The sequence below is a fragment of the Microcaecilia unicolor genome, chromosome 1 (genome assembly GCF_901765095.1).
Source record: "Microcaecilia unicolor chromosome 1, aMicUni1.1, whole genome shotgun sequence".
NCBI lineage: Eukaryota > Metazoa > Chordata > Amphibia > Gymnophiona > Siphonopidae > Microcaecilia > Microcaecilia unicolor.
The window spans coordinates 308994720-309020459 of NC_044031.1; the positions used below are offsets into that span (position 1 = coordinate 308994720).

General features: G+C 43.7%; 1 protein-coding gene across 1 annotated transcript in view; it reads right to left on the reverse strand.

Moving 5' to 3' along the window:
* The window catches only part of BAIAP2L2 (BAR/IMD domain containing adaptor protein 2 like 2), a 91678-nt gene extending 68538 nt beyond the window's left edge, over positions 1 to 23140 (reverse strand). Inside the window, exons 1-3 of the mRNA XM_030190047.1 lie at positions 23054 to 23140; positions 17144 to 17219; positions 14086 to 14172 (exon numbers count right to left, since the gene is read on the reverse strand). Coding sequence (XP_030045907.1) covers positions 14086 to 14172; positions 17144 to 17219; positions 23054 to 23104 — 214 coding nt within the window. The 5' untranslated portion in view covers positions 23105 to 23140. The remainder of the gene's footprint in view (positions 1 to 14085; positions 14173 to 17143; positions 17220 to 23053) is intronic.
* Positions 23141 to 25740: the final 2600 nt, after the last annotated feature.

A 25740-nucleotide genomic window follows, 5' to 3' on the forward strand; every position in this document is an offset into this window, starting at 1 on the left:
GCATATATACATATGCAAATGAATATGCTAATATGGAGGAAGGAAATGAAATTTACAGGCAAAATATCACAGATGCACATTTCAAAAAGCTGACACATTTCAATTAATAAATTATGAATAAAATAAACTTTTATTTACCTTTGTTGTCTGATCATGTAGTTTTTCTATTCGCTTTGATCCCAGTGTCTTCTGTTTTATGCAGTGTCTTCTTTCCAGTAGGCTTCCCTCTGCTCCCCACCCTCCCAGTCCCATCCATCTCTTGCTCCTTCCCTCTGCTCCCCACCCCTCCCAGTCCCATCATCTTCTGTTCCTTCCCTCTGCTCACCATCCCTCCGTCCCATCCATCTTCTGCTCCTTCCCTCTGCTGTGCCTGACCTCTCCCATACCATCCATCTCCTGGTCCATCCCTCTGCTCCCCACCCCTCGCAGTCCCATCCATCTCTTGCTCCTTCCCTCTGCTCCCCACCCCTCCCAGTCCCAACCATCTCTTGCTCCTTCCCGCTGCTCCCCACCCCTCCCAGTCCCATCCATCTCCTGCTCCTTCCCTCTGCTCACCTCCTTTCCCAGTCCAATCCAATTCCTGATCCTTCCCTCTGCTCCCCACCCACCCCTCCCAGTCCCATCCATCTCTTGCTCCTTCCCTCTGCTCCCACCCCTCCCAGTCCCATCCACTCTTCTGTTCCTTCCCTCTGCTCACCATTCCCTCCGTCCCATCCATCTCTTGCTCCTTCCCTCTGCTGTGCCTGACCTCTCCAAATCCCATCCATCTCCTGGTCCATCCCTCTGCTCCCCACCCCTCGCAGTCCCATCCATCTTCTGTTCCTTCCCTCTGCTCACCTCCTTTCCCAGTCCAATCCAATTCCTGGTCCTTCCCTCTGCTCCCCACCCACCCCTCCCAGTCCCATCCATCTCTTGCTCCTTCCCCTCTGCTCCCCCCCCCCTCCCAGTCCCATCCATCTCCTGCTCCTTCCCTCTGCTCCCCACCCACCCCTCCCAGTCCCATCCATCTCCTGCTCCTTCCCTCTGCTCACCTCCTTTCCCAGTCCAATCCAATTCCTGGTCCTTCCCTCTGCTCCCCACCCACCCCTCCCCAGTCCCATCCATCTCTTGCTCCTTCCCTCTGCTTCCCACCCCTCCCAGTCCCATCCATCTCCTGCTCCTTCCCACTGCTCCCCACCCACCCCTCCCAGTCCCATCCATCTCCTGCTCCTTCCCTCTGCTCACCTCCTTTCCCAGTCCAATCCAATTCCTGGTCCTTCCCTCTGCTCCCCACCCACCCCTCCCAGTCCCATCCATCTCTTGCTCCTTCCCTCTGCTTCCCACCCCTCCCAGTCCCATCCATCTCCTGCTCCTTCCCACTGCTTCCCACCCTCCCAGTCCCATCCATCTCCTGCTCCTTCACTCTGCTTCCCACCCTCCCAGTCCCATCCAATTCCTGGTCCTTCCCTCTGCTCCCCACCCACCCCTCCCAGTCCCATCCATCTCTTGCTCCTTCCCTCTGCTTCCCACCCCTCCAGTCCCATCCATCTCCTGCTCCTTCCCACTGCTTCCCACCCTCCCAGTCCCATCCATCTCTTACTCCTTCCCTCTGCTCTCCACCCTCCCAGTCCCATTCATCTTCCCTCTGCTGCCCCCCCCCCCCCCGCGAGGTCCAGGATCGTGACTCCGTTTACCCCCTCTCTTCCTCCCTCCCTCCGGTGCAGGCAGCAGTCTTCTTCAACCTTTCTGTGCTCCTGGCAGCGGTAGCGACGTATACACGCTGCCTTCGGTCTGCCCCGGAAGCCTTCTCTTCAAGTTCCTGTTCCCACATAGGTGGGAACAGGAACTTGAAGAGAAGGCTTCCGGGGCAGAGCTGAAGGCAGCGTGTACGTCGCTACCGCTGCCAGGAACAAGAAAGACTTAGAGAAGATTGGTGCTACCTGCGCCGGAGGGTAGGAAGAGAGGGGGTAGATAGACACGCTCGTCTCCATCCGCTTCGCTGCTTCCCTGCCCTCTCTGTCTGCGTCCCGCCTTCCTCTGATGTCATTTCCTTTCGGGCGGGACGCAGACAGAGAGGGCAGGGAAGCAGCGAAGCGGACGGAGACGAGCGCGTGCCTGCTTGTTTTTTTTTTTTTTTTTTCATTCTAGCGCCAGTCCACGTCCTCGTCGTTTGGGGGGGCATTGCCCCCCCTCGCCCCCCCCAGTCTACGCCTATGAGTATCATATATTAAAATGGCAGCGTAGGGGGATGATAACCAGTGCAGGTAAAAATTTACAACATTACACATATTGGAAATTGCTGTTTGAAATTTTGGCAAGAAGGGAACGTGAAGGTAGAAAAACTGCAGTTGTGTGGACCCCGGCCCACACTGAAAGGCCAACCTTTGAGGCACTAGGTAATGCAATGGCTGATGCAGCAGCAACGGAGGTGGTTAAGCAAAGTGAGAAGATTTTGTATAATACTAGACAGACACAGGAAGGCCACTTACGAATGTAGATAAGATTGAAATGTGGCAGCCAGAGGGACAGGAAAGTGAAAAATGGTTGAAGGGATGTATGCAATTGGGAAGTGAATGGTTTAATGAGGAAGAAGGATTACCTTGCATGCCAATGAGCCAGGCAATTAAGGTATTGACTGGGTGGCATGCAACCATGCATTGGAATAAGGAAACAATGAAACAACAATTTGAGCAAAGATTTTGGACTTTGAAAATTGATAACTTGATTCAACAGGTTGTGCAGAATTGCATAGTATGTAATATTAACATACCTAAAAGAGGTCCTAAAATATCGCCTGGGACACTTCCAATACCAGAAGGCCCAGCAAAAGAATGGTACATTGATTTCACTGATATGATTGTTCCAGTGCAGGGAAAAAGATATTTGTTAGTTTGGGTGGATGCTTTCTCAAGGTGGATAGAAGCATTTCCATGTAAAAGGGAGACAGCACATGAGGTGGTACAATGCCTGGTAAACTCATATTATGCCAAGACATGGGTGTCCGTCTAGAATAAATTTCTGATAACGGGACACATTTCAATAACAGTATTTTGAAAGAAATGGAAACGATTATGGGTTTAACACACAGGAAAGTATCAGTGTATCGCCCCACCTCCAATGGTTTGGTGGAGCGCTACAATGGTATTTTAAAAACAAAATTGAGAGTCTTATTAAAATCTCTCCATAAAGAAATGGGTGGAAAATTATATACATGGCTGATGTATTTGCCATTAGCATTAATGACAATAAGGGCCCAACCTAATGGGCGTACAAAATTGACCCCATTCCAAATTCAGACAGGACGTCATTTCTTCCCGATGCAGACAGCAAGTACTGATAGGCACAGCTCAGTACTGGCACAAGCTACAACCCAATGTTGAACCTGACGAGTGATATGATCCGAACAAATGTAGCTCACAGGCAGGGACTACTAATGATGTTTGTGCTTTTAAAGTAGTGATTTAGTACTACGAAAGAACTTTACACATAAAACGTGGAAGGATCCTGTGTATGTAGGGCCTTTTGCTATCACGGCCCTTACTCAGACCGCTGCCCGTCTGGAAGGTCATACTTCTTGGATACATTTATCAGATATTCGACGAACTAATAATATTGAAATGGACAAAAAATAAACAAACATCATGTCCCTCAACATGATGGTATTGGGATGTTGTTGTTTGTTAATGGACAATGAATACATATGAGAATAGACTTGTTACAGTGGCCAAGATGTTGCAATTTGACTGATTGTATCATATGTGCCCACCGACCTGACATCATCCTTGTCCTTGCCAGCCATGATATATGGGACTACAATGATAAAATCATGTCTGTTATCCCAATAATACCTGTGTAAGGGATGATGGCAACCCTTCATTGGACAAATGAGACTATTTATAAGCAAGCCTTGCTTAAGGGACAAGTAGTATCCACAGACATCATTTTGGTGTCTGATTAATAATACGGGCAACTGGAAACATTCCCCCGATAAAGGCAATTATATGCACAATGTTGTAACAGGTAATTGGTCTATAGGAGGAAATACCGTGATGTAAAATTGTCACAGCCAAAGAAACAGTGTGGCAATAAAACAAGCTGCAATAAGACTTTAACTCAATGGTATGGTAACAACTGATTCAATGAATGTTAACACCTTGGAATATGCTTTTAATTTGTGTAATTTTTAATGCCCAATCAGCTAATGAAAAGTAAGAATGAAATGACAGTGTATTCCCCTTTGATGAAGCTCACTGTCCTATAAATTATATACCTCAGGAAATATAAAATTTTGTACCCTAGTACAATTGAATCTGTTTAATGCTGTGTAACATGTGTATTAGCATGTTTGCAAAGATGTGCCAGGATGCTTTAAAATGACAATGGTAACTGAAATCAAGAATGAATAGAACTTTAATATGTCAGCCAAAATATTGAAAAGCGTGTAGAAACTGATTACCACAAACATGGGGGAGGAGATTTAGAAGGGAGGTAAGGAAACAGACTGGAGCTGAAACAGATGTGTGAGGCCTGGAATACCAGTCCTCAAGGGAGGATTTGTTGAATAAAAGCATGAAAGATGGAAGTGGAAGGCTATCCTGAGGCATGGAAAAGAATGTGGCAGTAACACATCAGCCAAAGGCACGGCTCCAGAAAGTCTGTGGGGAAAAGAAGGGGGAGCAATAAGGGAAAACAGATGTAGCATGTTCTGCACATGATTAACCCTTATCTCATTTCTGCTTTTGCTAAAAACTTCACAGGTCATTTGAACTTTTTAGCAAAAACAGAAACGCGATAAGGGTTTTTTATGCCGATGAAGAAAGTGACTCATCTTATTTCCTCCAAACTCTATAAAAAAATATAGATTGGGCGGAGGTTGGGGTACAGAGGCTTTTTTCCCTTTCTCTGGAATGGATTCTTTTGCACTTCACAGGAATATAGTTTATAATTAAGTAAACTTGCAGTTTATATAAGAGAGTTTGTTGATTTTGTGTTTCTATCAAATAAAACATATACTAATATATCTAATGAGTAATTGACATAGGAAATGGTGGTGAAAAAGGTGGTGGAAATGGCCTATCTAGTCTGCCCAGTTGAGATTTCATGCAGTTGTCAATACTGATCACTAAACCTGTTTGTAGTCCTCAAGGGTAGGAGATGCAGACCTTAATGTTGCCATCTGACTCCAGAATTTCAGGACAGACTTTTCCAGTTCTGGTTTTACTTCCATTGCATGCAGGGAAATATAGTCTTGCTTTTCTTAAGGCATGCACTGGAGAAATCAGAACTACAAATCCCTGCATGCACCAGGGTAAAACTAGGACTGGATCAGCCTGTTCTGGAAAACAAAAATGGAGCTAGTTTGGAACTGTAGTGTGCTCCTGCTCACAGCAAGCTTGATAAACTTTGGGGGGGGGGGGGGGGGGGGGGGGGGTATAATTCTATTACTAGGTGCCTATAAATAGAATGCCTGGCAGGAACTTATTCTATAAAGGAATGAAGGCGCCTACTTTATTCTATAGAATACTAGCATAACCATGAAAATAGGCAGCTATATGCTAGGTACAAGCGCTTACACCAGCTATAGAGCTGGAATAAAGTGTGTGCACCTAAGTTCCAGAGATACGGATATAATTTACAGTATTCCATCAGCTACTCTACTTATGTGGACACCTATGTCTTAAAGGCACACTATGGGGCGATTTTATAAATGCACCCAAAATTAGGCAGCAGCAACATCTGCGTTAAGATAGTATTCCGCAAAAGGGTATGTATCCTTTAGAGAATACTAGCTTAGCATAGCTCTCGCACCTAACTTTGGGTGCCACACTTATGCCCGCTGAAATCTGGGGTAAATACTGGCGTGCAACTAGTGGCAGTTGGGCACATAAATGACCCTATTCTATAACATTCTGACTAATTTCTGGGAATACCCCTTCATCTGCCCATGTCTCTCCCATAGCCATGCCTCTTTTGAGTTGCACGCTATAAAAAATTAGGTGTACATATTAAAGAAAAGGGCGCAGGGCGGATCCACACGTAAAACCAAATGACTGTCAATTAATACAGTGGCGGGCAATTGATGAGTTAATGCGATTAATGTGTTAAAATTTTGACACAGACCAACATGGTCATACCCTTGGCATTCCAGCCGCCTGTCCTTGTAGCCTGATTAGCTCATCCAAATGGTCTGCCATTGTCACAACTGTGGCCGTGACCCCTCTTTTGACTCACCTTATTCTGCTGGTCAGCTCATGGGCTGGCTTCTTTTCTGCATGATTGTGTTTGTCCTGTGTGTTCCAAGCCTCACTTTGGTGTTCAGAGTGTAGGGTTTCTCCTTCCTGTGTGTTCCAAGCCTCACTTCGGTGTTCAGTGTATATTTCCTGTTTCTGTCATGTAGGGTTTCCACTTCCTCTGTGTTTCAAGCCTCACTTTGGGTTCTGTGTATTTCCTGTCTCTGTCCTGTTATAAGGAAGTGGTTCACTTTCATTCAGGGCCTTTGCAACTAGGGTTACCATATGGCTCCATAAAAAGGAAGACGGATTGAGCCAGCCGGGTTTTACTTCCATTGCTTGAAAGCAATGGAAGTAAAACCCGGCTGGCTCAATTACTTCCATTGAAAGCAATGGAAGTAAAACCCGGCTGGCTCAATCCGTCCTCCTTTTTCTGGAGCCATATGGTAACCCTATTTGCAACGCCAAAGGTCCCCAGGTTAGTCTGTATGTTTGTGAGCACTTCTGCCTAGTTCCTTGTTGCTTTGTTCTTAGCCTGTGTGCCCATGGGCACTTCTGTGTCTTGTCTTTTCTTTATTGTGGTGCATGTGTGCACTTCTGCCTTTAGCCTTAGTTCTGTTGTTTGTCAGCTTTGTATCCTGCCTAGTCTGCCTTGCTAGTTCTAGTCCCTTCTACCTGAGCTTCAGCCTTTGTTTCTGTTGTTTGCCGTGTGTTTGTCAGCTTTGTCTCCTGCCTAGTCTGCCTTGCTAGTGCTAGTCCCTTTTACCTTAGCTTCACCCTTAGTCCTGTTGCTTGTCTGTGGGGCTCAGCCTTGTATCCTGCTTGTTTCTACCTTGCAAGCCTTCAGCTTTGGTTCTGACCCTGCTTGTCTGCCTTTACCCTGGTAGTCTTTAGTTCCTATGCCTTTCCTGCCTGTCCCTGCCGTGTTTGCTTTCAGCTCCTGGTCCTGCCAAGCCTGTTTGTAAATCCTGAATCCTGCCTGAGTATCCGGTTCCAGTCTAGCTAAGCCAAGTGTGTTCCACAATTTGGTTCCAGTCAAGCCAAGCTTGTTCCAGTATCCGGTTCCAGTCCAGCCAAGACAAGTCCGTTCCAGCATTTGGTTCCAGTCAGTCAAGTCAAGCTTGTTCCAGTATCTGACTTTAGCCAAGCCAAGTACATCCTGAATCCTGCCCAGTCTTGGTTAGGGGGTTTTGCCTCCTGCTGCCGGTTGACGACAGTAGGCCAAGGGTTCACGTTGTTCCAGAGTTCACGTCTGGTTGTTCAAAGTCTGGGAACATGACAGCCATTCCATGGTCCGACCACTTTCAACTAGATTTCATAATCGACGTTTGCCTGTCATACCCCTCCAAGCACAAACCCTATAAATTGATACCCACCAGAGGGAGGATAAATGAGTCCTCCTTTTGGACCAAACTGAAAGATTCCATTACTTCATGAATCCCAAATCAGGAATTAGTCAAAGCAGCCTGGAATATGAACGTAATTAGAGTATTAGACAACATTGCTCCAATCAAGACGAAACAGATTAAGTCGGTCAGCTCATCCCTATAGTACTCTGAAGATCTAGCCAATCTAAAATGGGTGCCAGCTTCTTAAAAAGAAATGGAGAATAGACCATTCCCCTCTGAGAAGGACAATTGGAGTCACGCCTTAGGCTCTATAAATCTAACATTGCCAATACCAAGCGTAACCACTACATCAGTCTAGTAGGCCAACATACTCTGGACAAAACTGTTTACTCTAGTAAACAGTTTAACAACCACCAAGATTGCCGACTGAGCCTCCCCATTGGTAAATGAATTAGCTGATTACTCCAACAAAATAATTCAAATAAGCTCTGATATTTCCAAAGCTTCCCTAGCTGGGTCACAGACCTCAAGTTCACACAGATGCCCTGACACTGATATATGCTTCATGCATGAAGCCAAAGGAGACTAAAGCTGGTCATCTTTACAACTGCTGCAGCAGAATCTCTCCGACGGAAATGCTCAAGTTCATACTGCATCCTTGCCCCAATTTTCTTCTCTCGTCAATTCCAATGGAGGTAATTCAATGGCTGATATCACAACTAAATAGGCTTTTAGTGTTAGGCACGCTGCTTCCAGACTTGGGCAAAATTGTCCTCATTCCCCTGTTGAAAGGCCCTGGCCTTGATGCTTCTTTGCCTGCAAACTACCGCCCTGTGGCTAGCATACCTCTCCACAAAAATGTTAAAGTTATGTTAGTAGGCAGTTCTCTGCATACCTGGAATGATTCTCCACATTACACTGACATCAATTCAGGTTCGGGAAGTTCGCATAGTACAGAATCCCTGTTGCTCACTCTAAGTTGAAATGCCACCTGTGCAAGGGTGAGCAGGTGTGAGCAGGTGATACTTCTCCAGTTCGATATCTCAGCAGCCTTCGATGCGGTAAACAATGCTCTGTTGCTCAAGCGGCTGGATCAAATTGACATCTCAGGGTCTGTACTCAAGTGCATTCCTAAAAAACAGAAGCTACTCGGTAAAACAAAATCAACTACTATCTCATGACTTGTCCCCACGCTGTGGGGTTCCACAGATCTCCCTGTTCTCACTGATCCTATTTAATTTTTTATGTCCTCCCTAGGTCTGATCTACCTAGGGTTGGACAAACTACTGCTGTCCTATAAAGATGACAAACTACTTCTCCTACCAATTTTACCACCCAATCACGATCCTACCCAGACAGTGACAGTTGGGATGGAAGCTATTCAGAACTGGGCCCTGACAAATTAATGCTGAATATGATCAACACTAAGATCCTATGGTTCTGCAACCCTGGGGTCAATGTCCCAATTTCAATCACATTGCACGAGAATAGAACACTCACGGTAGAATCTGAAGCAGAAGTACTTGGAGTATTGCTGGATTCATCACTACACTCTCCTCCACATGAACCTCTTAAGGAAGAAAACACTGTTTAAAATCAGACAACTACATCTAGTAAGATCATTAAATCTCATTACCTAAAGAAACTCCAAATAATACAAAACACCACTGCCAGACTGATCTTCAGACTAAATAGATACAGCAGTGTGTCACCATGTCTGGCTAACCTACACTGGTTCACCTTAGTCAAAAGAATCTAATTTAAAGCCACTTGCTTAGTCTGTCACATTCTATATGACACCACATCCAGCCTGCTAATTAATGTATCTTTATTATGCCTTGCTCTATCGAATCGCCTAAGAAACCAAATGTTCTTCTTCTCCCTGTCTTTTCAGCATGGGCGTAGTTTGACTGTTTCATTTGGGGGGGGGGGGGGGGCAAAGGATGGGGCAGAGCATATTAGCATAACCATAATGAATATATATGAGATATCAAGCCAGCACTTTCTCCCGCCCTTCCTTCTTTCCTCCATCTTGTAAGGCACTGCCTACCCAACAAAAACAGTGTTAGAGATCTGGCCATCTGAATTTATTTATTTTCTCCTCCATCTTGTAAGGCACTGCCTACCCAACAAAACCAGAGTAGTAGACTAAAGATGGACCAATAAAGAACGACAACATGGATGCAGGCAGCAGCAGCTCACAGGCTAGGCATGATTATTATTTTAAAACATTCTAAGTCCAAATCTCCTCTAACAAGATGGATAAAGAGGTACAGAACGACAACGTGGATGCAAACAGCAGCAGCAACTCACAGGTTTGCTTACTGTGTTTTGAGTGAATGGCCGGCTGCGCGGGGGAGTGGAAAAAAATGAGATTTTACCAAATGACGTCTTCTTCCTTCTGTGGACTCACTCAGGACTGATAGGCTCAGGCTCAGTCACTTCCACTAGTACGGACAAGGCTTGCAGCGGCGAACTAGCACCAGTAATATCTATATATTTTGTGTAACATTTTATTTTTCAATAGATTTTTCGCAACATTTTTCTTAAAAATTGAACAGTCATAATGGCACTTATCTTTCATATCGGCAGCATTTTTATCAACAGGAGAACCTCCGCCAAACTGGCCACGTTTCGGTGTCTTCCTCAGGGAAGAGGTTCCAGCTACAGAACTATCATACTCCAGCAAAAATTTGAAACAAATGGCCCTGAGGAAGAAAGGGAACTAGGCATTCAGGCGGGCCTCGGAGCCAAACAGGAACCCAGGCGCTCAGAGCCACTCATGCGGGCCTCACGGCCGAACTGGAACCCAGACACACACACAGGAGGGGGTGAAAGAACCCAGGAGTCCCCCCCCCCCCCCCCGCGACCCCAAGGTGCCAGCCACACGCTGAGCACCAGCCACAGGGCAAAGGGAGTAACAAAGGAACCAGAGCGGGGCCACACACACCCCAGGGGACCAGCGCAGGACAGGAGAACTAAAACAGGAAGCCCCCCTGCCCCCCCCCGTGGGCGGAGGAAAAAACAACAGCCCAAAGGACCCCTCTCCCCCAGGGCCAAGGAACACCCCACCCCCACAAGCCAGAGACAGGAGCAGCAAACAAAAGAAAAACCTAGGCCCAAGCCAAATGCCAGGGAAAAGACACAACAGAAGAGAAAGGAAATCTCTGACAGAACACCCAGAAGACAGAGGCAGAGCCACAGCACACAAGGGGTTAAACTTACTGAGCCAGCAGGCAGGCACATGAGGGAAGGAGATCCTTAACTAAACAAACAAACAAACAGAGAGAAAGCCCCCAGGGCTGAACAAACACACAGCCGGCTTCCCACTGAGAACTGTAAGCAGTGAGGGAGAGCCCAGCTGGAGGCAGTGAGCTGATTACAGTTCCACACACACCCAGGCATGCTGAAACCAGCTAACACAAACAGAGGGCAGGGAATAGGAATCCCTGAACAGAAACACAGATCAAAGCCAGAGCACAGAGCACGTTCTGACTAAGAACTGTCCAGCTTTCTAGTCACAAAGAAATGTAACGCCAAAGCAGGGAAGGCAGACGGAAGCAGGCTAAAGTACACCCCCTGACGTCAGTCAGACCCTGCCAGCCAATCAGGAATGAAGTCCACCCCCTTCCCCTGCCAAACCGGCAGAATCATAACAGTATTTCTCTGAACATACAGTGGAAGCAAGTATTTTATAAACATATACCACCTTAACAGAAGCAATATGTATCAAGCATAATACAATACATTTCAGTTCTTATAGTCTGCATAGTACCTGTTCAGCTCAACGCGGATTTGGTAGATCATACTCTTCTCTGTCAACTTAGAGATACTGGGATTTCTGGAACTGCACTGGATTGTATTGGTTTGCTTCTTTCTTGAAAGATCGTTCCTTCTCAGTACATTTTGCTAGCACATCAACCCCTTTTCTAGCCGTATCATGTGGAGTTCCTCAAGGTTGTATTTTCTCCACTTCTCTTTAATGCTTTTCTTAGCCCATTAGTCACTTTGATCCAATCTATTCTTATTAATTTTTATTTCTATGGAGATGATGTTGTGCTAGTCTTTCTGACTTCCTCTCTTTTTCATAAACTTGGACTTCTTTAGTACTGCCTAGATGCTATTGCTGATTGGATCATGGAGCACAGATTAGTTCTAAATTGAGAAATACACAGCACATTGGATTACAGGTTCTCTTTCTCAACCAATGGTTTTGCCATTACGTTTTGGGCTCACCATTCAATTGGTTTCTTCTTTTTGATAGTTACGGGTTATTATTGACTCCCAGCTATCATTTAATGAACAAATCTCCCAAGTTGTTACATGAAGCCTTTATACACTGAGGAAACTATGCACAATATGGTCTTCACTGGCTTCCTTTACCATATCGACTTCAGCTTAAAATTCTCTGTCTGGCATTTAAGGCCTATCATATGGGCTAACCGTCATTTCTACAGTATCTTCCCATACATACCATTCCTTATACACCATCTAGAGCTCTTTGATCAATGAATTTCCAACGCTTGGTTTTACCTTCCCCAAAATCTGCATACTTGGAATCCATGAGACATTTCCGCTTTCTTGCACCAAAATTATGGAATGATCTCCCGGCATTAATCCACAGAGAGCCATCATTTAAAAAATTCAAAATTCTCCTAAACATATTTTTGTTCTTTGGCTTTTGGCTGAGGTGGTCCAGCAGTTCAGAGGCTTTTTCCTTTGTCTTTTTAAATAAGTTTTTGGTTTGCTTTTGTTTTCGGTATTAGTATGTTTTTGGAACGTATCATGGCTCATTGGTTGATTGTTTCTTTCCTATCTGAAATTGGCGTTCTTTTCACCTTTTTGACTCCTATTGTTTTAAATAGTGGAAACTGCCTAGACCTATATTGTAATAGGTGGTATAAAAAGTTTTAATTAAACATAGAACATTACAGAACCAAAAAACTGGAGAAGTCCAGGAGAATTACAGTATAAATCACATAAACACAGAATTTAAAATCCATAAAATCAATAGAAAATCAGGATGAAGCTAACAAGAACTCCCTAAACAAGACTGTTTTCACTGTCTTTCTAAAAATTAGTATTTAATAAAAGTAGTTAATAAGCAAGCATACACATTCAAACAATGTATATGTTTACAAAAAGCTTGCTCAGCAGCTTCTAAGCACCACTGGTTACACATGTCAATGCCAGTTTGTTCAACCTACAAGTGTAAGTGCCATAGGAGTGCTATATTCCCGAAAACTGCATGGGTAACAGTGGCCAATTATGAATAAGCTCCTAAAGTCAAATTTTTACATTTGTAAGATCACTTAAAATCCCAGAGGGTTAAGCAGAATTGACCTCCAAATCACTTTTCCAAAGCCCTGGCTGAAACAAGCAGTTACCTGACATTTATATATAACTTGGAGGCAGTGCAACAACCAACATGACCATTTTTTTAAAAAATATATACGCACTTCTATGCAAAATCAGGAATACATGCACAATTTTTTGGACTATCTACACCATGCCAAAAAACACATCCCCACTGAATCTGCACACCCCCTGGCATTTTATGTTTCTCTTGTCTCTCCCGTAGAGGAGGATTGCAATTTTTGGATAGGTCTTTTGTATTTTAACGTTGGAGTTCCTTCCCTTTCTTCTGCTTAGTCGGTACACTGCTTTAATCTGCCCATCAGATAAGGCGGTATAGCAAATATGAATAAACTATAAATTATTTACATGTGGAAATGGTAGCCCTGTAAAATCAGCATTTGCTTGTGCATGCGACTTAGACATGCAAGTGCTGCACAAGACTTCTAAATTAGACACCTATATTAATTAAACCATATATGTGATCTGCACAATAGTCCTCTAGTTAAGTTCCTGCCAGTGGGGGTGTTGTCTCATTGTGATTTCAATCATGAAGGGCCTCCTCCTGTTAGTACTTGAAATTTGATTTTGAGGCACCATCCCTGCTGGTAGGAACACACATGGAAGACTCCCACAGAGCTTAGCAGGAGCACTACATGTGACCCATATACAAAGAAGATAGATAAAGCATTACTGTATATTTCAATGGGCCATTCAGTTCATGGTTTAGGTGTTTGGTTATTGATCTGGCTCACGTTGATAAACAGGGGGCTCTCAGATGACGTGCTTGCCCAATTTGAACAAAGTTGGATGTTCAACCTTGATACCATTGCTCCACATGATTGGAGCCCTGTCATTGACTGGAACATTCTGGTACTGAAAGCTTTTTCTTTAACAGTGTGACATCACAGAGGGCATCTACTAGAGAAGAAAGCTGAGCTACCAGCAAGCGAAGTAGCTTTGTGACAGGAGGAAAGTCCCATTTCACAACAGGCCAAATGAAGATGCAGAGGGCATACAAATAAAAGCAGAAGCTGGTGATTATAATTTTATTGATCCCCAACCCTCCTTGGGCTTTTAATTTTCCTGTAGCTATATTTAGTAAGCTGGTAGTGAAGAAGTATATCAGTGAGTATGTTTTCCAGCTTTGGATTAGTGGTGATGTGTCTTACCGAGGCTCTGCGAAGTGGCACTTTGGAGTGCCTGCTCCCCAATTTTCTTAATTGCATTATAATAGACTTCAGCAGCTTTGGATAGGGCTGGAAAACAAGCAGAGAGAGAAAGAGCTCAATAGTGCTGGAATGAAAAAACAATCCCTGATGCAAGAAAACAGTGACAATTAGAACAAAATCCCCAATGTGTTATTCTATTTCCTGGGTATCTTTAGGACTTTGAATCATGATCATGAAAATCCTGTCCACGTGTATTGCCCAGAACATGTTATTAATTAATGATTTCCCAAAGTGGTATATTGATATTGTTGATGATGGTCTTTAGATTTGCATCTCTAGTATAAACTGTTTCTTTTCATCTTAGTCCAGCAGTTCCCTCCTTTCTTTGTGGACTAAGGCAGTGTTTCCCAAGTCCGGTCCTGGAGTACCCCTTTGCCAGTCAGGTTTTCAGGATATCCACAATGAATATGCATGAAAGAAATTTGCATACAGTGGAGGCAGTACATGCAAATCAAGTTCATGCATATTCATTGGGGATATCCTGAAAACCTGACTGGCAAGTAGTACTCCAGGACCGAACTTGGGAAACACTAGGCTAAGGCACTAGAACTAGCTGAAGTTGTTTCTTTATAAATCCCCCCCCCCCCCCCCCCCAAAAAAAAAAAATCTAGCCTGGTTATAACAGCAACAGTGTTTCATCGGGGGCCACAGAATGCAGCTCCCTCTCAGGTCCAGTATGTGAGCATTTTGAGCTCAGACATGCCCCCCAGATTTTATAAATGGTGCCTAAATTTGTGCAATCACATTTGTATATTTGCCCAAAATGCACCTGCAAATTAATTAACTATGAATAACTGGGTGCTAACCACAAATTATTGGAGTTAATTAACACACGCATCTGGCTGTGCGCTATTCTATAAAGCCAAGTGCCTAACTCTACTAGCATGTAACTCAAAAGGGGGCATGTCAAGGGCATTCCAAAAAGTCACACATATAGTTATAGAATACGGTCTCCATGCGCCTAACTTGGGCACAGCATTACACCAGATTTCATCAGGCTTAAGTCTGGCACCTATAGCAAGGAGTGGGAATCGGCGCTAAGCTATATAGGGTGCACGCCCTTTATAGAATCGCGCTTAGCACAGATTTTTTTCCAGAGCCAAATTTTGTGCACCCCCAGGTGTCCTGTTGCAGAGCTGTCAAGTTACCCAGTTCCAGGAGGGAGACCTTTGTCCAGTCCTGGTTTTGAACTTATATCTGAAAGCAGTGCATCACTTGTAGACCAGGGGTTCTCAGTCCAGTCCTCGGGACACACCTAACCAGTCAGGTTTTCAGGATACCCACAATGCATATGCATGAGATAAATTTGCATATACTACCTCCATTCTATACAAATCTGTTTCATGCATACTCATTGTGAATATCCTGAAAACCTGACTGGCTAGGTGTGCCCCGAGGACTGGGTTGAGAAACCCTGTTGTAGACCCATTGAAATGAGCACAGCAGGTCCCATAATGCACCAAAATGGGTTGTCAAATCTAGAAATGGCCCCAAATATCCCCCTTGGAGCTGGGAAATTTAGCAGCTGTGTTGGGTGATTCCCAGAGTGGGGGAGCAGGGCTTCCATTCTGTCTATTTGTATCCCCAGAACTGGCCAAACTGGGAAGCAGAATCCAGACCTCAGTTAAGAGGATTTCTGGGGGAGAGCAAGAATTGCACAGCTTATTAGTTAGTATGGATGGACAGACTGGATAGCATGTATGGTCTTTATCTGCCCTCATTTTCTGTGTTTCTACAAACTGAACTTCAGTTTCACACATGGCAAAGTGCCACACTTGTCAGTGAGCCACAAGGCCAGCTTGCATAAATTGTTTCTATTTCTATCCTCCCAAGCTTTAGTGCTTCACCTTTGAACCCATAATGCTTTAGCACAGCTCACCAAAATGGCAATGTACAGTAATTTATGGGATTTCTTGGAAATTCCCAGTGCATTTTTTCTAGCAAAAAAGGTGCTGGTATTCAAATGCCAGCCCACCCTTCAGGGGTGGGGTGATCACTGAGGGACCCACCCCATAATAGCCAGGCCCACTGCAACCAGTCACAGAATCTATGACAAGGCAGAATTGGTCTGGAGAGTCTGAGATCTTTCATTATAACTTGGGGACCATGGGCCAATTTTAGCAGACAATAGAAAAGGTGCCGGTACTCAGTACCCCCAAGTACCCCCTCAAAAAAAGCCCTGGAAATTCCAGACCTATGCAAGAGAGTAAAAAGTGCCTAGTGCTTATCCTAGATTCCCCCTGGCAGTCTATGGCTGTGCTCCCTCCATCTTTCATCCCCTGGCAAGGTATGAAGCAGTACATCAGGGACCAAGTGGGTAACATCTGATTCTGCCCCATTGTATCCATATACTCCAGTCCTGTGGATGAAAGTCAGCAAAGGAGGACAGGACGAACCACCAGACAGAATCACCGGGAGCCCTATGTTTTCACATTCCTTACTAGGGTTACCATCTGACTCCAGCTTTTCAGAACAGGTTGTTCTAGTCCTGGCTTTACCCCATTGCCCTACAGAGACTTGTGCTGCAATTCTGAATTTCCTAAGAAAAGCAGGCAGTGTGGTTCTCAGTCCAGTCTCTTAAAAAGCTGGAACTAGGTGGTAACCCTATATCCTGATTGCTCAAAAGATCCACAAATGTCTTAAATCAACTAATTTCTGTTAAAAAATGTTCTCTCTATCTTCTTTCTTTCTTGTTCACCCAAATCTGATCCCACAAGCCAGGGACCCCAGATCCTCATTGGCAACATTGTCCCTTGGTGCAACCAGGCAGCATGAAAAGTCACTCCTCCCTCTGTCAGCTAAAAACTGAAGTCTGGACCCTGCCTCACATTCCCACTGCAATAAGGTACTACAAGAAAGGGGAATAGTTCTGTGATGAGCCCTGTGTGATGTCAGGTGGGAGACCTGTGTTCTTTCCTGGCTTGGGATTTGGCTTCTGGTGGTGGGAGAGGAGAAGATACAAACAGGCCAAGAAAGAAAGTCCAAAAGGATTGCTCACCATTTAATGCCTGCAGGTAGTTATTTCCCAGGAACACCAGGTTCTCCAAAGCTGGATTAAACTGATCCAGAATGTTCTGTGACAGACATAATATTGTTATTTTATTTTTACATTGTATTGTTGGTTTGACTGTATATACAGCTAAATATTAGCATTTAGAGGGCAAGTCTATAAAGGGACACCTACGTTGAGCATATTCTATTAAGGAAAGTAGGTGCCTATCTATTTTTATATATATATATAGAATACATCATAACAGGTAAAATGCATGCGTGTAATAACATAGGCATGACCACTTACACCATCCACAGAGTTGTTGTAAATGCTTGTGCCTAGATTGCTATGGCACATGTAGAAATTACAGTATTCTACCATTTATGCATGCAACTGTGTGCCCACCCATGCTTTCCTCAGACTCCACCACATACACACCAACCTGTAAACTATGCATCGTCATATTTAGGTGCCATTTTATAGACTAGCATGGAGCTGGAATATTGGCATGCACACACACACACACGTGTGCTGTCAGAATTCTGTTGCACGTGTTCTTGGTACCTAAATATTGGTTCCTTTCTAGAACCATGGTTCCCAAACTTGGTCCTGGAGGCTCTCCAGCCAGTCAGGTTTTCCAGAAATCCATGATATATATTCATATGAGAGATTTGTATGCAGTATATCATCAAGTAACAAGACAAGAAAGTGTTAGAGCAGGGGTCTCAAATTCCATTCCTGGAGAACCAAAAACTATCCAGATTTTCAGGATAATCCTAAAGAATATGCAAGAAAGAGATCTGCATTTCAATGGAAGCAGAGCCTGAAAATCACTCTTACATATTCATCAGGAATATCCTGAAATCCAGGCTGGTTTGTGGCCCTCAGGGACCAGAGTTTGAGACCCCAGTACTAGAGCAGTGTTTCCGTAGTCATAACATAAGAACATAAGAGTAACCATACTGGGTTAGACCAATGGTCCATCAAGCCCAGTATTCTGTTTTCCAAACAGTGACCAAGCCAGGTCACAAGTACCTGACAGAATCCCAACTAGCAGCAACATTCTAAGCTACCAATGCCAGGGCAAGCAGTGGCTTCCCCATGTCTGTGTCAATAGCAGACTATGGATTTTTCATCCAGGAATTTGTCCAAACCTTTTTTTGAACCCAGGTACGCTAACCGCTGCTACCATATCCTCTGGCAAAGAGTTCCAGAGCTTAACCATTCGTCGAGTGAAAAAATATTTCCTCCTATATGTTTTAAAAGTATTTCCATGTAACTTCCTCAAGTGTCCCCTAGTCTTTGTACTTTTGGAACAAGTAAAAAATCAATTTACTTCTACACCACTCAGGAGTTTGTAGACCTCAATCATATCTCCCCTCTTCCATCTCTTTTCCAAGCTGAAGAGCCCTAACCTCTTTAGCCTTTCCTCATACGAGAGGAGTTCCATCCTCTTTATCATTTTGGTTGCTCTTCTTTGAACCTTGCTAATTCTGCTCTATCTTTTTGAGATAGGTGACCAGAACTGAACGCACTACTCAAGGTGCGGTTGCACCATGGAGCGATACAGAGGCATTATAGTATTTTTGGTCTTATTCACCATCCCTTTCCTAATAATTCCTAGCATCCTGTTTGCTTTTTCGGCTGCCACCACACACTGAGCAGAAGATTTCAGTGTATTATCTACAATGACACCTAGATCATTTTCTTGAGTGCTGACCCCCAAGGTGGACCCTAGCATCAGGTAACTATGATTCGGATTATTCTTTCCAATGTACATCACCTTGCATTTGTCCACATTAAATTTCATCTGCCATTTGGATACCCAGTTTTTCAATTTCCTAAGGTCTTCCTGCAATATTTCACAGTACACACGTGTTTTAACAACCTTGAATGGTTTTGTATTATCTGCAAATTTAATCATCTCACTCGTCGTTCCGATTTCCATATCATTTATAAATATGTTAAATAGAACCGGTCCCAATACAGATCCATGAGGTACTCCACTGTTCACCCTCCTCCATTGAGAGAAATGACCATTTAACCCTACCCTCTGTTTTCTGTCCAATAACCAATTCCTAATCCACGCCAGAACCTTGCCTCCTATCCCATGATTCTTTAATTTTCTCAGGAGTCTCTCATGAGGAACTATCAAAGCTTTCTGAAAATCTAAATACACTATCAGGCTCATTTTCAAAAGAGGACATCCATCTTTCGACATAAAACAGAAGATAGACGTCCTCTCACAGAGATGTCCAAGTCGGTATAATTGAAATCCAATTTTGGACGTCTCCAACTGCAGTCTGTCGCAAGGACATCCAAATTTCAAGGGGGCATGTTGGAGACATAGTGAAGGCGGTACTTGGGCATGCCTAACACTTGGACGTCTTTGACCCATAATCAAAAAATGCAAGGATGTCCCTGACGAACACTTTGACGTTTTCACCCGGACATTTTTTTTTTTACGAATAAGGCACAAAAAAGATGCCCAAAATGTCCAGATGACCACCGGAGGGAATCTGAGATGACCTCCTGTTACTCCTCCAGTGGTCACTAACCCCCTCCCACCGCCAAAAAACATCTTTAAAAATATTTGGTGCCAGCCTCAGATGTCATACTCAGGTCCCTGGAGCAGTTTTAATAGGTACTGCAGTGCACTTCAGACTTGCGGACCCAGGCCCATATCCCCCTACCCCACCCATTACATTTGTGGAGGAAACAGCGAACTCTCCAAAACCCACCACAAACCCACTGTACCCACATCTAGGTGCCCCCTTCACCCGTAAAGGCTATGGTAGTGGTGTACAGTTGTGGGTAGTGGGTTTGGGGGGGGCTCAGCACACAAGGTAAGGGAGCTATGTTCCTGGGAGCAATTTATGAAGTTTACTGCAGTGCCCCCTAGGGTGCCCAGCTGGTATCCTGGCATATCAGGGGGACCAGTGCACTACAAATGCTGGCTCCTCCCATGTCCAAATGGCTTGCATTTGGACGTTTTTGACATGGATTTCTTTGGTTTTGAAAATCGCTGAAAGTCAGAAACGTCCAAATCCAAGGACGTCCAAATCTAGGGACATCCACATTTAAGGATTTAGATGTCTCTGACGGTATTTTTGCAATGAAAGATGGACGTACATCTTTTTTCGAAAATACGGGTTTCCCCACTCCTGGATTTCGATGTTTTGCAAAGTCGTCCAAATCACAACTTGGATGTTTCTTTCGAAAATGCCCCTCTATATCAACTGGCTCACCTTTATGCAAGTTTATTCATACCTTCAAAGAAATGAAGCAAGTTGGTGAGGCAAGACTTCCATGTTGACTCTGTCCTATTAAACCATATTTGTCTATGTGTTCTGTAATTTTATTTTTTATAATAGTTTTCAATCTACTTCTTAGACGGTCTAGTTTTCATAATATCCACGTTGAATATAGATTTGCAGTGGAGGCAGTGCATTCAAATCTTTTATGCACATTCACTTTGAGTATTTTGAAAACAAGGTTGGCTAGAGAAACACTGTTAAAGCACAAGATCCAATACCACAGTCATGCCAGAGCACAACCTATGGAAACAAGCTTTTATTAATATACTTGCAATGTTAATCCAAGAATTTCTAGGCTTGAAGTGCCGCTGTTCTCACAGAATCTGTAACTACAAAGTTCTGATTTCCCCATTGCATTTTCTAAGCAAAGCAAGGCTACAAGTCCTTGCATACAATGGGGTAAAGCCTGGACTGGTTCAACCCTGTTGGGCAAATCTGAAGCCAGCTGGTAACTCTGTCCTGCATGCAATGGGATGAAATGAGAAGTGACTCAGACTGTGTGCTTGACATGGAAACCTCTTGTAAAGGGGTGAACTTATGTCCTAAGTATAAAAGTTCAGTCCTCGAGGGTCACAAAAAGGTCAGGTTTCCTGGGTATGAATATGCCAGGAGACAGATTTGCTACAATGGACTTAATGGGCACACAAATCTCTCTTCCATATCCATCAGAGAGGTATGGGTGATGCTTGCTTTTGTTCTTTCCTTTGAAGCAGGCTTGTCTAAGTTCTGCAAACAGTCCAAATTCTCAGCATATCCTAAATAAATGTGAAGGGGCAAGAGAGAGATTTGCATACAGTAGAGGTAGTATGCATGCATGCAGATCTCTCATGTATGTTCATTAGGGATACCCTATAAATCTGACCTGTTTTTGGCTCTCAAGAACTAAACTTGGACAATGCTGTTGGAGGTTCATTTATTTTTCCTCCTTTGCTTATCCACATGTGGTCATTTTTGCATTTACTTTTCTCTAAAGGAGAATTTTGTTTGCATCATCACTTTCCAGCCATAGTGACAATTTCTGACATTATAGCAGTGGTTCTCAACCCAGTCCTAAGAACATACCTACCCAGCAGATTTTGAGGATACCCAAAATGAATATGCATGGGATAGATTTGCATACAGTGAAAGCAGTACATGCAAATGTATCTAACGCATATTCATCATAGGTATTCTGAAAACCTGACTGGCTGAGTGTGGTCCCAAGGACTGAGTTTAGAACCCTTGCATTATAGCAACAGAGCTGCCCAATTACCTAGTTCCAGGTAGGAGTCTTTTTGGCCAGTCCTGCTTTTGAACTCATATCCCAAAGCAGTGTGGTAGTTGTAGTCCCTGATTCCAGCACACTAAAATCAGTGCTACAGGTCCCATAATGCGATGAGATGAGGTTGTGAGAAATTCAGGACTGGTCCAAAATCTCCCACCTGGACCTGGGTATCTTTGTAATCTGCAGTCATTGTAATGGAAATGGCATAATATTAGGAGGCTTCCCAGAGAGAAGCACTCTTTTGGATATTATAAGGTAATAGAAAACAGCAAGTCAATCAAGCAGCTGGTTCCAAGCCATAAAACTCCACTCCCTCTCTATCTCTTGCCGTCCTATTCCTGAGTTATACACATTCTATTTAACATTTTTAACAGCTGTACACAGTTTCAAAAGCACGTATTACAAGGCACTGCAACATATACTAGTATTACAACTATCCTACTGCCTTAAAATGGAGTGGTCACTTGTACATATTTCTCTCTGTCTCTCACATATCCTTGTTTTTAATTATGGCCGGCTAGCTCACATGATCGGAGGACCCAGGGTAAACATGGTGCGGAGGGTCAGAGTGCAGGGCATCAGGGCACTGAAGCCTTATAGGGGCACGGTACATTCAACATCTTATAATCATTGAAGATCTCATGCCAAATCAACAGTGTCCAGAAGTCTCATTCTTTCGTGATCTAGAAGCTGAACACTTCCACTACGCAAGGGGCTATCCGGGCGATGCTGTGACAATTTTATGCTGAACAGAACTGCAACATCTGTGGTTAGAGGAATGGCTAATCACAACATACTTGTAAAAATTGTAAAATAATTCATTTCTTTCAGTAATCAAGTATAATAACAGAAAGTGGGAACATGTGTGCTTATGTCAATTCAGGAGACAAAACAGTTCTGTTATACTGGTACTTATGACTTACGGATAGTAAAAGGATCAGCCATATTATCCTTAATGCATAGCATATAATACACAACCCAAGGAAAAAAAACAAAGTCGATGAAACACTTCACACAAGAATTTGTATTTGATTTCATGTAGCTGATCCATTCCTGGCTACTAATCTATAGTAAGACTTTCACAGGTATGAGGCCTTTTTCTCTCAGAAATCATCTGCTCTTGCCTTTGCCTCCTCAGGCTGGATGGCCCTTCCCATCTACCTGTAACATCACAAAGCAGTGCTGTCTAAGCAACTGAGCTACTGCTGGCAGAGGAATAAAGCCTAATGATTACAGCTTGCCAGGAGGTCTCAGCAGCCATTTCAGACTGGGACCTGGGTGACAGATTAGCTGTTAGGGTTTCAGGTACAGAGACACCGACATACAGACACTCACCTTATAAATGCTGATGGTAGAACTGTAGAACTGATCCATTTTGCGGGCCATAGCTCTTCCCGGTCCTTAGGCCCCGTGCAGCGATCAATCTTTGAGGAATTCTGCAGTGGGATCGAGCTTCTCCAGAGCCATAAAGGGAAGGGGTGAATAGGAGCGGCAGAGCAGGTTTAATAATTCACCAACTAGCTACTCACCTGATCTCATCAGTAATAAAACACCTGGAAGATATGATGCCTTCTGCCAGAGACCTGGTTCAGTGGTATCATATGACCTTCTTGCTTAATATTAACCACTTTTTGTATCCCAATACACTGATATTTTCAAACCTTATTCATCTCCAAAACATGGTTCCCACAAACTATTCTACCTCAATAAATTGCCACACAAAAGCAGCTCTCCCAAGCTGTTGCACTCCAATACCTCCTAGCATTTAGGCATCCCAAAATATACTGCAAACCTTAATGCTCTGTCATCTTCTATCCTTACACACACACAGAAACAGGAACTAACATCAAATCAGTATGACAGTTCTTGTTTTCCAGTTTCTTCCTTTACTGCTGAAGATCCTGTGTGCTTGTGCTGCTTCTGTTGGAGGAACTGTGGATTTAAATAATTAGATACAACATGAAAAGAATAGAATTGGAGATGGCTTCAGTGTATTCTGTTGTGGGGAAATATCTCAACAGACAAATTAATCCCAGACTAAAATGAAAATGAAACCAGCTGTAACTATTGTGAGATAAGTGGAAACCTCTTTGAACTGTATAGAAATGTCAGATGAAACCATGGGAAGGCAAAACAGGTTAATATCTTTCAGTAAGGAAGTCGACACTGGTATCTGAAATGTGAAGCTACAGATAAAAAAAAATAGATCACAAACCTAGATATCAGTGGCTAATTGACCCGCAACTGTGATATCACAAACATAGCTACATTGTAATATGGTAGAATAGAGCAACGGTTCCCAAACCTAACCTGAGACCCCCTCACTCAAGGAGAGATATAGGATGTATGGCTGATGGAGTTGATTCTTCATGGCTCACAGAAAGGGTATAGCAGGGCAAGATTGGAGAATGAGATAGGAAACTAGGGAGGGATGGGGGCTGATTGGGCAAGGAGGTGAGCAAGGTGGAAGGTTGGTTGTGTTCAAAACGTGGAGGGTGGACTGACTGGGGGTAAGTTAGATAATGATGGGTAAAAGGAAGAAGATAAAGGCAGCAGTGTTTAATGTGAGGGACTTAAGTTCACCCAAAAAGTGGGGCTTAATGTTTAAAGAGTTGCTGACTCTTAGTGAGGTTGGTCAGAGGCGCTGCTGTGGATAAATTGTTTATAATAATTTGCAAAACCAAGAAAGCGTTGTAGAGCTCATACACCACAAAGGGGTGATATGATACAGATGTTCAAATATGTGAAAGGTATTAATCCGCAAATGAACCTTTTCCGTAAATGGGAAGGCGGTAGAACAAGAGGACATGAAATGAGATTGAAGGGGGGCAGACTCAAGAAAAATGTCAGGAAGTATTTTTTCACGGAGAGAGTGGTGGATACTTGGAATGCCCTCCCGCGGGAGGTGGTGGAAATGAAAACGGTAACGAAATTCAAACATGCGTGGGATAAACATAAAGGAATCCTGTTCAGAAGGAATGGATCCTCAGAAGCTTAGCCGAGATTGGGTGGCAGAGCCGGTGGTGGGAGGCAGGGCTAGTGCTGGGCAGAATTCTACGGTCTGTGCCCTGAAAATGGCAGATACAAATCAAGTGAAATTCCCCACACAGGCTCACACTTCCTATGTATAAATCTTGTGGCACTCCCACCCGGACAGTAGTACTAGATAAAACAGATATATCAAATGTGTCTAAATGTGGAGAAAAAAGCCTCAGAGTCGCCGCCCCGCCAGTCCGCTTCCGCGGGCTATAAGGCAAGAGCTCGGCGTGCCATCATGTGACTTCAAAAAACTCCACATGTAAATAGTATCTATCATTAATACTTTTTGTATTCTACTGTCTACTTAGTGTGTCCACTATCTCTTCTACCTATGTACTGTATTTCCTTGATTCAATCTATCTTCAAATGTTTCTTTACACGACAGAATTAATGTCTTCAATATTGAATGCAACTATCTCGAAAAAAACAAAGAGAGAGGTCGCCCCCAAAAACACTTAGCTTAGTGTAGTCGCCAAAGTGTCCATCAACTCACGACCCCTCTCACTGGTTACCCGACAGGGAGCCCCCGTTTCGCGGTTGCTACGTCAGGGGTACTTTCCAAAAGAAAGTACCCCTGTGGTGTCGGGAAGACTACATGAGGGAGGCATATAATCAGCTGGATAACGTGGACAATTATTCTGTTTTACCACAGGATCCGTCCTTTGCCATTCTGCAAATGATTATGGAAGTTACGAAAAGGAGATATGAACAAGGTTTCATAACCCAAAAAGCATTTAAATTCCTAAATCATACCAAACATAAAATTCCGATATTTTACCTGCTACCCAAGATTCACAAACGCCTGGAACAACCGCCAGGTAGACCGATAGTCTCCACTAGAGACTCCCTGCTAGAGCATTTGTGTAAATTTATTGACATCCATCTACAACCCTGTTTATCTTCAGTAAAATCTTATATCCAAGACACTACTCACTTTTTAAGAATTTTACAATCCTTTGATAAAATGGGCTTGGATAAATGGA